This window comes from Struthio camelus, chromosome 1 (assembly GCF_040807025.1).
Source record: "Struthio camelus isolate bStrCam1 chromosome 1, bStrCam1.hap1, whole genome shotgun sequence".
Lineage (NCBI taxonomy): Eukaryota > Metazoa > Chordata > Aves > Struthioniformes > Struthionidae > Struthio > Struthio camelus.
The window spans coordinates 125,992,457-126,006,305 of NC_090942.1; the positions used below are offsets into that span (position 1 = coordinate 125,992,457).

Consider the following 13,849-nt stretch of genomic DNA (forward strand, 5'->3'; position numbering starts at 1 on the left):
AAAACAAACCTGTATTTAGAGAATTCTAGTTTTCACCCAGAAGGTTAACTTCTTATTCTGAGGCTGGTAGATAGTTTATTTGCTGCTTTCCTGCATTTATTACTGATCTCTTGAACTATATTTCCAAAAATTTGAATCCATGTACAGTGTTCTAGTGAAAAAAATGAGGACAGGGTGATTAATATCTTGACATTGAGGCTAGCAGTAACAAAATGCAGTTCAGAACTATAAACAATATCTACAGTAGTGCTTCTTACTGCCATGTCAGTTGGTCGCTGTTTTGACCACCTTTTGTGGTTCAGAACTGATGATTCCTTTTGGTGCCAACTAATGCTCCTCAGTGTTTTGCGTGTGTCGCTGGCTATCTCATCCTTTCAGAATAAAAGGAATAGACAGAAAAAAGTGACTGCACTTGGATTTTATTGTCATAATGCATGCCTCAAAGATATTTTTCTTATACTTTAGTTTCTACTGGTATTTTTTAATCCTCTGAACAGGCTTTTTAAAGGATGTCGTTTTCTAATTATCCCCCATGTATGACCACAGATAGATATCAATTGAAATACTTTCTTAAAAACAATATAATGTCCAGCAGAGTATTTCTGGACTTCACCTTGTAACTCATGCGTATCCTTAATCCTGTGGATTTATGATTCTCTCTTAGTTTTGCCTATGCCATCTTAATAGTACCTGCTAACTTTTGTCTGCCTAAGATACTGTGCGGTAAGTTGCGTGGGTTAGCGTGCCTCATTTAAAAATGGAGAATCTACCTCAAATTTGTTGCCATTTTAAATGGAACGTTCATGTGCTCTAAAATAGACTTGAAATTCCCCTACATAATCGTTTATGTATATATGCACACGTGTGTATATGGGTTTCGAGACTATCATGGTCTTCCTCCCCCCCCCCCCCCAAATTTTTTTGTATTGTCTGTGAACAAAATTTTGAGACACCATTATTCTGATTGTGTTCCAGATCTTTAGTTATACCAGTTTTTATAATGTTTCTTTCTGCTTAGAACCTTAGACTCATTTCTGTCTTTTTTTTAATCTGCTTCTTAGCACACATTCTGATTCTGTAATAGGTTAGGTGTATCCTTATAAAAGTACTGCAGATATAGAATTTTGTTCTAACTCTGCTTTCCTTGGGATTATTTTCTAACTTTTTGGAAACTTTCTCAGCGCTAATGTCTATTAGTTCTCTCTTCCTTTGCTTTCATCCTGATGAGTGTATCAAATGTAATTAGCATGATCACCATTTAGTTGCTTAGCCAACCTTGCTTTATGAACCAATTTAGGTATGTTATTCAGGTGGAGTGAACAGTTAGCCCATTTTTGTGTAATCTTAGAATAAGCTGATCTTAGAGGATCTGTTATGTTGTATCAAGAGAAGTATAATGCTGGAGTATTTTCTGATCTGACTAATATTTTTTTCCCAGTTAATGTTTTCTCTTCATCTTCAGGTGTCTGTTCCTCCTGGAGCATTGGATTGTTGGGTATTTTTGAGTTGCTTGGAAGTCTTACAAAGAATAGAAGGCTGCTGTGATAGGGCTCAAATAGATGCGAATGTTTCCCATACAGTTGGTTTATGGAGCTATGCCACTGAGAAGGTGAGCAATTTATATGTTGCAGTAGTAGCATTATAATTTTGAAGTAGACCACTTGTTTCTGTGGAACAGATTGTGCGCTTTTTTGTGAAACTTTAATGCATGTTTCTGTGTATTGTCTTGACTCTATTCTAGGTGAAACATCCAGTTTTATGTTCTGCTTCTCCACAGACAGACAAGGCTTTGGAATTACCAGTGTGCTCAGCTCTCATTAGAGGAGCAAAGGATAGGAAGAAATGTTTCATGTCATCACACTGTGTTCCCTCCTTAGTTTGATAAAGATGTGCTAGTTAAAATCCAAAATAGTTTCAAACTTTCACAATCCCTGTCAACTGAGAGGAGGAGGATGTATTTCAGTTATTACAGGAGAAGCCAACCGATTTGGATGCATTTACCTTTCTCAATCTTTTTTATTCCAGAACTTTAGAGATTACTGTAATCTGTTTAAATAATTCATTATTTCTTCCATATATTATTATGACAGTAATAGTTATCTAACTTTACTGAAGAAGTTAGGCTTGCTGGCTTGTGGAAGAAACAAGTAATGACTTACAATTTTTCACTTACTGCACCTTAGCATAACCTGTGGAAAAAGTCTTTGCTGAAAGCTATAAAAAGCCCTTTTCAATTTGATTAAGCCCCTTCCCAAATTATGTAAACGTGTTTTCAACTTTCACTTACTCTATTTCTATAAGAGAGTTCATGTCTAAAGCTGTTGTTACTTCAAGCTACTGAAAAAGATCACAAGAAGCTCCAGAAGTATTACAAAAGCATAGAAAGAGTCTCCCTTTTTAAAAATAAGAGAGGGAGGGGAGGGACTGCCCAAAGATCAGAGTAAAGGAAGCAAGCAAAATGTTTAAAGCGAGGATGAATGAATCGGATCCTTCACTTGCTGCTTGTGTATTTCTAAAGAAGCTCTGCACTTGCGTTGGGAATATGTTAGAAGAGCTGTATAGGGGAGGAAGAAAGGATAAAGGGAAAAACTATAAGATAATGGGTAGGAGTAAGATGGAACAGAGTGAATGAAATGAATTGAGAAAATAGTGACAAAATGAATTAAAAAGAATAAAATAGATAATGGCCACACCCTTTTTAGATGATGTAGAGCAGTATGGCAAGCTGAAACCTTTTTATTTAAAAGGAAAAGTTTTACCTTGGTAACTGAGTTACACTGAATGAGTTACCAAATGACCAACAGAACTGATCTCCATTAAGATGGGATCTTCTGCTAACTTCAGGGTATAAAGCATACCAGCTGTGGTCCACAAAGAATTTTATTGTAGCTGTGTATTATTATTCAGCTTAAACAGATGATCAATACAGCTCACAGTGTTATTCGAGAAGATTTTTATTTGGAGTACAATACTTCAGGTGAACCTGCACGCTCATGTAGTCTGTGTGCTGGGGATGTCTGCGTATCTTGATTATATGTTTTTCAAACTTTTATACTGAAATACAGATGCAGTTTCTAGAAATTTCTTTGGTAGTAACGGCCAAATATCTCAAGCTTTCTCTGTGTAATGTTTATATGGAGAAATAGAAGGGTTTATTCTGATTTAATGTTCTGCATGAAGGTAGGGGTGTGTGTATATGCATGTTAGTAACTTACGTTATGTACAATTTAATTCTTAATAAAATTTTCTACTTTTTAAGTGAGAAGCAGTGATTTTTTGAAAGGTTCTCCACCCTCTTCCCAAGAAGCAACTTTTAATACATGTTTTATATAAGCAGTACAGTATGACAGCAGTATTTCCCGTGGAAATGTCTTGTCTTGTAGGAGTGGTGTGGTAGGAACCAGGTGCTTGTTTTTGGAGGTTGATATTGATTTTTTTTTAATAGCCTTTTTTATTTTAGCTAAAATCTCTGGGCTATCTGTGTGGACTTGCATCAGAGAAGGGGCCCAATTCAGAAGATCTTAACAGAACTGTTGATCTGTTAGCAGGGCTGGGAGCAGAACGCCCTGAAACAGGTACTACCCGGAATGTATGCATTCTTTCTGGTAACACATTGTCTTAAATACCTGATGTATAAATACATCAGTGGGGATGATAAGAGTTCAGTTGGTGGTTCTGTATATGTAGGGGTACTTTGAAACTTTAAAAACAAACAAATCCCTCCCCCCCCCCCCCCAAACTCCAGTACTTGGAGAGGTGAATGTCGTGAAATGCCATAGGGAGAAGTTTGTATGGTTGCTATACTCCTGCTTGCCTTTAGTCTGCTACGCTGAGTATATCCCATGTGCACACCAGAAAAAGTGAAATAGCCTTTCTTCACCTTTTTTAGAATCCGGGGGAGAAACTCGTGATCTGTCTTTAAGTGTTGGTGACGTTTCCCATGTAAGATTAGTTTTAGGTTGTATTCTCCCGCTAAAGTGAAAAAGGGGGGAGGGGGGGTAGTTTAAAATAGGAATGTGTTTGTGACACCTCTTGTTCTCCTTTTTTTTTTTTCCCAAAGCCAACACCTCACAGAGCCCTTATAAGAAACTTAAAGAAGCCTTATCGTCTGTAGACGCTTTTGAAAAACACTACTTAGTAAGTATAGTTCGGGGGTATTTACTTTATAGATTGATTAGGGCCAAGTTTTCCAAACCTGAAAAGTTAATGTTAAAAGCATAAATCTACATGTTGATATCCAAAGTCATTGCTTGCTTTATGTCTGAACGCACCAAACTTGATTTGTTGTGTAACTGGAAACCTCTCAACTCTGGGCCTCAACTCTGAAATTTTTGGCTTTACTTTAGTATTTGCTCTTACAGGGCTGAAGGTTATTATCCCAAAGTATGTATACTCAGTTATTAAAAAAGACAATGTTTTGGCAACCATATTTTGCCATCCCAAATTCATAGTTATTTACGTCTTCCCCAGAAGTATATAGATGTGTGTCAGTCCAGCATTCTTTCAAAGAGGTTTTAAACTTTCATTTTGCAGTGAGTGTTATGTGACTTAGGTTCCACTGTTGAATTTCTTATCTAAACTATGGGACATCTGTGGATATTGGGGTTGGAGCTGCCACAGATTGTTGAAAGATTAAAAAAATCTCGTTGCACATTAATACCTGTGTTATTTCCTGGCAGCTCCCTTATTGTGGAGTCATTGTTTTGAGAGGTTTTTGTTTGCTTTTTAGTTTTGTTTTTTTAATATGACTGTCATAAGAGGATTTTTTATAAATACACACATATATATACACACACACACGTATATGTATAGACAAAAATTTTTTTGTCTGAAACTGCATGTGGTTGCACTACGGGCCTTAACGTTTCCAAGTGAAAAGTTGGAAGAAAACTGAGCAGTTTTTTTAATGTGAAAATAAAGTGGTGCTTATTTTTATAAAGTTGTTAAGGGAAAAAGTCTCAAAAGACTTGGTGTGAGGATATCAGATTTCACTTGTACACTTTATTTTTTGATGAAACTGGATGGGTGGGTGGACCAAAACTAAGATTTTGGAATTGCTAGCTGTTCTTGCATGTTCAGTTCCAACTTGCACCTGCAGATCTCTTAACTTCAGCAAAATCTTCCAAAACTTAAGAAATTTTAAGTCAGGTCTACGAAGCTTGCCACTGATGGAATTGCCATTTCTGTTTGTGCTTCTGACTGCGTTTTTATGCAGCAGAAATTCAGAGAAGTAGAGATCAGATACTGTCCTATCTAGTTGCTACATAATTATATAGAATTTATGCACATCCTTGTTTTATCTGTGTATTCAGTGAAGGGAAACACAGCTGTATCTGGAAATTTCTTTAATTTTAAGATGGCTCTTTGCATTTAAAATTATCGTGAGTCTGCATAGTAAAATGTAGCTCTTGACAAATGTTGAAAGCAGGAAGTTTTGAGCTGTTAGTACCAGGAAAGCTTTGTCTTGTTTCAGTGGCTAGTGTTGGGCAACAACTTCAGTATCTTCTGTAAGACTGTCGAATCATCTAAAAGTGTGTTGGCTTGTGCCTTGATTTTAGAGGTTTGTGGTTATTTGTGTATATGTAACTGGCATCTGAAACCACTAGCTTTGAGGAAGAGATTTGTAGCTGCTGCTATAAGCTTAGGGCAAGTTAAGGAAGATGGCATGTAGATAGTGGCTGCATGAGAAATTAAGCTTAAAGATGGCAGTGAAACTGCAGCTCAGATCGCATAACTTCAAGGAAAATTCCTTAAATGTTTGAGAAAATATTTAGTCCGACTTTTACTTGGTATTTAACATTTAATTATGTGTTGGCATATCACTTAAAGAAGAAACTTACATATGTTTGTAACTTACATTACATGCAGCCTTAGTGAAAGAATCATGTATTGTGTTCTGTATGTAGGTTTCTTGAAGTGTGTGTTTTTTTTGTTGTTTGTTTTAAGTGTTAATTGTGAGTCTCTAGGACAAACTCTCTAATGATGTGTTAAATATGATACACTGTAGTGTATCCTGAAGTGATGCACTATGCTAGCCTGCAGTGGTAGAGTGATGGGATGTAGTCATTGAGAAATAGCTGCTTTCCAAGAAAGTTAGGAGGATTCAAGTGCAAGTAATTATTTAAAACTGTGTCTAATTTATTTTTATGGGTTTGAGTTGCCTCATCATATTTTTAATAGGCTTTTTTTACTACTTATAATAGAGGTATGGGATGATGACCAACTGTATAACAAGTAAAGCTGACTTGTTGCAAACTTTTCAAAAGTGTGTGTTGGAGCAGGAATAAACTTTTAAGTGACTCGTTGCAGTAACTTAGTTACTGGCTGTGGGTTTCTGTGTGAAATACCATATAACTACTAAAAATACGTAACTACCTTACCATTGTTTCTTTTCTTTTAAACAGGATCTATCCCATGCCACCATTGAAATGTACACAAATATTGGAAGAATTCGTTCAGCTAAGCTTGTTGGGAAGGACTTGGCAGAATTTTATATGTAAATGAATCTTTCAAATGTCGTAAATGCATTACTTCTGAAAAGCTTGACTGTAAGCTGTGAGGAAAATAAACTGTATTTTAAAAGGGATTCATAACAGTATTTTCATGAAAACATCTCCTAGGCTTCAGGCTGCCTTACACCAAAAAACTGGAATACCAGCAGTCTTTTTTTTTTTTTTTAATCAAACCATAATTCTTGCCTCATAACTTTGTGCTCTATAAGTATCCTCTGTTCTTCATTTTGATCCTTTGTCTCACTGGGGAGAGAAGGGCAATGGGGGGAGAGACTAGGAGAGCTAGCTTTGCATTTATTGTAAGCTTTTATCTAATACGATTTCTGACTTGTATAGCATCTCAGAGGTTTTATATGTACACACACACAGATACGTGTGTCTATTGTACATATGTTTTTGGAGGCTACTCATATTCCTGTTTGAGGTTATGATTGCAAAAGTTTTTGTTTCCCCCACTGTGAAAGTTGCAAGTGATTTTTTTTTTTAATTGCGCATTTCCAAAGATATTCTGTTGAATTCCACAGTAAAGTTAAAACACAAAAGGATACTGTTGCATTGGCTTTCTGTTTTTTATCTAAAATAACTTGAGGGTAATGAGTGTTTTGTGGCCCTTTTATGTTGGGACATGCTTCTCCTATAGGTTCGCTAAGCCAGTCTGATCTTCTAGCTGCGATGGATCCTCCTAAATTAACTTTGGCTGAGGAGATAAGATTAAAGACTACCATGGAGTGATTGTACAGTGATAAAACAATGCTTTTTATTAAAGCATTTTCCTGCTTTAATATTGTTGAGTAGCATATTTTTAGTTAACTGTCAGAAGAGTTTGAGATGGCTGTATCGTGAAAATGCATTTGTGTGAGACACTCACCTCAGTTGCTTTACTTGATGGTAGATCTGTATATGAAGTCTAGTTGCAGTTCTACGTAAGTTACCAGCAAAGTGAGTAGCATAATGGTTCGCTGGATTTTGTTCTGCATTCTTATTCACTTTTACTCTTCCATTGCCTTTTTTTTAAAAAAAAAAATGTTGAAAGCTTTCAGGGCCACAAAGGTTCTTATATCACTCCATACTCTTTATTTCTTTCTTTTTAAAGGAGGAAGAAAGGTCCACAGAAAGCAGAGGTCTATCTTCAAGGAGCACTGAAAACGTACCTTGCTGAGGGCTGGGCGTTGCTTGTCACACATACAAGGAAACAGTTAGCGGAGTGTCAGAAACAGCTTGGGCAAATAGAAAAGTATCCTCTAAAAGACAGAGCCAGAAAATCGAGGCTGGAGAAAATGACACTTCTGCTTCTTTTCTGACAATATTTTTAATTTTAATTTAATTTTAATTTAATTAATTAAGAGTAGAGACTGCCAAACATAAGACAGCTAGTTATTTCTAGTTTTTGTTGGTGCTGTTTATTTGGGGAGGATGATTTGGTCCTTTTTTTCTTTGTTTTGTAGTTGTTATTTTAGGGTGAGTTTTTTTTGTTTTTTAAACACATTATTCACTTTAACTCTTTTACGGGTGGCAGGTGCTCTCCAATTTTAAATGCAGCTAGACTGTAAAAAAGCAGGAGCAATGGGGATAGTGTGACAGTGATAGTGTCAACAAACAAGGTTTTGTTTTGGTTTTTTTTTTTTTTAAATGTTTCTGTTTGCGCTTAGTTATTGCAAAAGTTTGTAGTGATGGGTTTTTTCCCTTTTGGTAAATGTGGCATTTTATTTTTTGCCTGTATCAAGGAGATAATTTCTAAGCTTTTTTTCTATAACTGCTGCTACCCTTTTCCTATATCTGACCTGTCAAGGACTCTTTTGGCATTCATAATGGTGACGTTTTCCAAAAGTTAAAACAAGCTTGGAAGATGAAAATCTTGTGGTTTTTTATTATTATTTATTTCTGGCTTTGATCTCTGCTTTGTGTGGAGGGTGTGGGGGAGTTTATTTTTAAGTTATGTAAAAGCTATTTGCTCAGTTTTCCATATCCAAATGAAATCTTATGCATAAATGCCATATAAATGCACACTATGTAGTAGGTCTAGCGAATGATTTGGCCCAATCCTAATGTTTGGCAGACTTCAAATTCTTAGCTTTGCTCTCTGTGTTATTTTCACATACAAACTCTGTCCACTGTACCTGTGTGTATATATATAATTTTTAATGTTAAATCTATGCCTACGTTGACGCGCTGTTGCTAAAAAAGAGGACTGTCTACAAACTGGCCTTGGCTACTTCATTGTAGTCATTGTGACATCAGAACCAGATGCAACTTCAGTTCTGCTTTTCATTTTAGCCTATATGATGTTGCCTACGTTTAATAACTAAAGTAACATGATTCTAATCTGAACTGTATGTTGAGTGCAGGATATTACATGTTATGGCAAAACTGACAAATTTGGATATTTCTTGACATTCAAGGGGGGAGAAGAAGGGTACTGCTTTCATTGATGCCATAGCTTTAAATAAAATTCCTCCAGGTGTTCCAAACTGGGGAGGTCAGCTTAACAGAGACTGCTTTCTGCAGGACAGTTCTTGTGTAAATTGCAAGGATGAATTCAGCTTTTTTGATGGTTCTTCTGGCTAAAAAAGTGTAGGTTTTTCTTTGCCTGAAAAGTGACATTTTATTCTCTAAGTGACAGTACTAGAGATCTTACTGTAACTGAAAATTGAGTGTTTTGTTTTTTTTTTTTTTTAAACCACAAGACATAAGCACTTTGAGTGTCTGGCTCCTTTAAAAATTCTTCAATCACTTAAACACTCTTCAGTTTTATGCTTCAAAACATATATTTTTAGAAATGCTGAGACAGTAATATTGTAGTCTTAGCTAAATATTTAAGTGAGCGTTTGTATCCCCAGCACTCAAGACTATAGGAAGTGCCTTATGACTTAGTTATGGTAAACGGTACTGTAACAGCTGTCAGATTCTCAGCAAACTGATAGGGCACACCAGTAATATTTGATGACATTCTAATTTAAAGTTATTTAATATAAAATATTGTGTAGTGTAGTGCAACACATTGGGGCTTTAACTTACATGCTGCATTTATCTGTTATTGTCAAATAATGAATTTTCAATGCTTTGTAATCTTTTTAGATATAAAAAAAAGATTGTTCAGGTTAAAAGGATCTATTTTAGAAGGTCAGCTGAAAAGTAAAGATTCTGCAATATTCTCAAATGATAGTGAATCTTCCATTGTTTCTTTCCTAAAGAAAAATTCTACTGATGATAAACACAGGTCTTGTATCACAGATTAGAAAAATCAGTGCTTGAACTGTCTCGTTTTTGGTCAAATTTCTGCAATGTTATATGTTTCTACCTCATGTTTCCTTAACTTAGTTAGTTATCTTCAAACAAGCAGCCTTTTAGCCAGTGATGATCACTTAACAGAAGATGAACGCAAACGCTTCTGCCACGAAATTCTAGATTTTGACAGTCAGCAAGCAGAGAGTCAAGGTGAGTCTGGTTCCTTAATATGTAAAGTTTAAGTTGCTGTAATCTGATCTACAGGTAGATTGAAAGGTGTTTTTCTGATTGGATTCACTATTTTATGTACAACTTCTGAACCAACATGGTTCTTTTCCTGTCATCTCCAGAACATGTATAAAACTTTTGAAATATTTGTGTATATGTATTTGATAGAAATGGAAGATGAAATGATAATTAACACTTTCTTTCTGAATACCAGAAAACCTTTATTCTCCTTCCCTTATCTGTTTCTCTTCTTGAGCGACTCAACATTTATCTTTTTTTTTTTTTTTCTTCCCAGTTTGTAACTTACCTTTATTCTTGCATTTCTCTGGCAGCTCTGTGGTCATAACACTTCTTCTGTTATTGAATCTGTTCCTGCCAACCTGTAGCTCGATATTTTCACCATGTTCCTTTTCCCTTTATTTTTCTGTCTGCTCCAGCAATATTTTGTCCTCAAAAATTGGTCATAATCCAAATTCACGTTGAGTATGTTTTGTAGCTCTGAAGCCTACTTATTTCTTATGCAATTTTTTTTATGATGAAAGGACATACCATAAAGGTTATGTTATTTCAGACTTGCTTCTTGTACAGTTTTTAGTACTGCTAGCAGTATTGGTTTTTTTTGAAAACCGCTTGAATGGTGAAGACGATGGCTCAAGGTACTAGTTTGATCATTAGTTTCATGAACTTGTATTTGCTGTTAGTTTATATGGAAAGTTTGTCGCTTGATAGTAGTGTTCATCTACAGCGCTTTTAGTGAAACGTTAAATTCCCACGTAGACATCTCTCTTCAGTTAGTCCTTTTAATAGCCTAAATAGTAATAAAAATACTAGTAGGTGCCTGGAATTGTCAGAAAAAACTCTCGGCATCGTGAATCTCCGTTTGCTTCTATGCAAGATAAAATTTAAAATAGTGACATGTTAATTTGTTGTGAAAGGATTCATTATAAAAAGACTTGGAAGTTGTTGGTGTGTTTAATTTTAGAGGTTAATACTTTGAAACTTTTTTAAAAAGAAAATAGATTTGCTGGTGTTTAACAGCATTAGAGAAGAATAAAATCCCTGTTTTTATCTTTCCAGGTCAAAAGGTTATACTGTCTATGCACTCCTTTGCACAGTTGAAAACTCTACATTTTGATCCTCCAAATGCTGTTGTCCATGTGGGTGGAAAGTTGTCTATTGAGCTGACTTTACTGAGCCAAATGCCCATCCCTGTCCAAGTGGATCAGATTGCTATCTACGTTCACTTCAGCATTGAGAAAAATAGTTACAGAAAAACAGCTGAGTGGCTCACTAAGCACAAAACTTCTAATGGTGTAATCAACTTTCCAAGCGAGGTCACAGGCTTTCCTTTGTCGAGAAACAGCTTGCCAGCATTGGAGTTAAATGATATGTATGAACGCAGTCCTTCCGATAACTCTTTGAACACAGCAGGAATTATCTGCAAAAATGTGCACATGCTGCTGCGAAGGCAGGAGAGCAGCACTTCTCTGGATATGCCCTCCGGAGTCACTCTAGAAGATGGGGCTCACATGTTAAAATGTAATGACTTAATACTGGAACCAGGGATCAATAAAATAACGTTCAAAACTCAGGTATGTTTTTTATAATTGAGGCAATGTAGCACTCGTGAAAGAGAAGAACTGAAAGCGCTTGCTAAAGAAGAGCCTAGTGTTGACAAATGGTATCTATATTGCTTACAGCTTTGTTGATGCTGTTCCCATTGTGGCTTTCTCTTTGTTCTAGACCTTAATTTCTCTTGAAGCAGTGCAGTTGTGTTTGTGAGTTGGTAACTGTCCTATCTGCCATCACTAGAATTAGATTTCCAAAACTTATTTCAAAATACCTACTTCATTATTGCTGCCAAAATAAAATGGATAAGATCATATACAACACGTTTTGTTTTGTAACTCATCGAGTTACTTTTTTCAGAATAATGTTCAAGATTTCTGATGGGAACACATTTCTAGCCTTTAGTAAGTGAATATGTAATGAAATTTGGCTGGTAGCTTTTTCACTGTAGGGAAAGGTAGAATATACTTTGTTTAGCAGCTATAGTACACCTTCTACATGCAAAAAAGTTGGCAAAGTAAACTGAAGTTTGAGTATCTGAATCTAGAAGATGTTGGAGTTACGGTTACTCATACAAATTTAATCTTTCCTGTAGCAGTGAGTCTTTATGTTGCATTTCCCTTCGTTATGGAAGATTAAGATAAATAATGGAGGCAAATACCTATGAAAACGGGGAGTAAGCATCTAAATGCCGCCTTTGGAAAATGGAGTTAGAGATCTGCTTTTGCCACATGGTGGTGTTGTGAAACTCCTGCAAACGCCCACTTATGCGTGCTTTCTTGTTCAGCTTAATCTTTTGAAGTAATGTTCTCTTTCTTTCTTTTTTTCCTTCTTTCTCTCCACTTCTCCTCCTCAGCAAATTAAGAACTCCCAATAGTTGCCAAAACGTGTGAGGATAGTATCGCTCAGCGATTCTAGTAGTAATGTAGTGTGAACATGAGGACTGATTGCTGATTTCCAGTTACTATGCAGACCCTGAGTACCAGTCCTGATTTTTACCACTTAATTATGTGGTCTTGTGCTTTGCTCATCTATTTTATTATTATTATTTATGAAATGGGGAAAAGCGTGTACCTGGTGACTTAGTTCTAGTAACTGAAATGCCAAGCATTCTCAGAAGTGAGACTTCAGCATCTATTTGGAAGTCTAGCAGTAGGAGATTTTGGGCACGATTGTCTTTTCTCTTCTTTATTGCTTGATCTTTTTCCTTTTTTGTTGGGGGGAGGGTACTTCTGTTTCCCTCCTCTATAACCCTTTTTAGGAAGGTATTTAGTAGAGTTCAGTATTACAGTAGTGAACCTTGGTGTGGAGAAAACTTAAGTGAGAAAATTCCAAGGAACTCAGTGTTGCATCTGAAAGATTAACGAGAGATGGGACAGCACAATGATGAATGTAACAGCTGTACCATAGCGGCTTCATTTTTCCTAGCACTATCCATCATATATGTTTGAAGGGGTATGGATTCGATGAAGAAATAAAAATATTTTTTTGGTCATATATGTTATAATATGCCTGCTAGCTTTGGCATTTTCTGGTTGCTTTAATGTTAGCTTTTGCTCCCTTTTATGAAACTCATTTTGAAATGAGAATCTTCATGTCTGCTTTTGACCAAAAATTGATAGCTTGGCAGTGCTGGCCAGGAGGTTTCTTTCAGCCGCCTTAGCATATTTTAGCTATTCCATTTCAGAGATGTTAACCTTCTCCTTTTTTATTAATTTTCATCTTGCCGTAGAGCTTTGTTTAGTGTGAAGCCAAATGAAGTTTCTGCAGGTTGACGTGCTCTGCTTTCTGTTCCTCCAGCAGTGGGGCAGAGAGCGCTAGAGAGATGTGCCGCTTACATGTGCGCGCTCATGCTGCAGAGCTTTTGTGCATAGCAGGTATCTCAAGGAGGTTCAGTTCAAGTCCCTGTTGACACAATAGGAACTAGCGGTCTTGTCATTAGAACTGTCTCTCTCCTGGCCTCGTTTGTTCAGGTTTCTGATTCTCCCAAAGGACTGGGACGAGCTAATGGGATTTGGAGGTGTTAGAGGTCTGGTGGCTGCAGATGTAGTTTTCTGTACAAATAAATGTGTTTATAGAACTAGATCTCAAGGAAACCTAACTGTGTTGGATTACAGAGCTGTCCAGAGAATAGAATTTTTTTTCTAAATTTTGCTGGAATAATGCTTAATTGCACCGCTTCCACAGAAAGCGGAATGACTGTGCTCCTAAGATGCAGAGGGAATTTGATTCTTTCTGGTGGTCTTAGGCTGATGTTTAGCATTATTTATGCTAACTGATAGTGACCTTTCAAATTTAATCCCTTTCATTGTCTT

At 36.3% G+C, this 13,849-nt stretch overlaps 1 protein-coding gene across 3 annotated transcripts in view; it reads left to right on the forward strand.

The window, feature by feature from the left end:
• The window catches only part of TRAPPC10 (trafficking protein particle complex subunit 10), a 43,998-nt gene that overhangs the window by 18,631 nt on the left and 11,518 nt on the right, over positions 1-13,849 (forward strand). For all 3 annotated transcript variants that reach the window (XM_068915517.1, XM_068915526.1, XM_068915535.1), the window contains exons 8-14: positions 1,463-1,609; positions 3,461-3,575; positions 4,061-4,137; positions 6,405-6,496; positions 7,606-7,746; positions 9,835-9,947; positions 11,043-11,557. In XM_068915517.1, the coding sequence (XP_068771618.1) occupies positions 1,463-1,609; positions 3,461-3,575; positions 4,061-4,137; positions 6,405-6,496; positions 7,606-7,746; positions 9,835-9,947; positions 11,043-11,557 (1,200 nt within the window). The remainder of the gene's footprint in view (positions 1-1,462; positions 1,610-3,460; positions 3,576-4,060; positions 4,138-6,404; positions 6,497-7,605; positions 7,747-9,834; positions 9,948-11,042; positions 11,558-13,849) is intronic.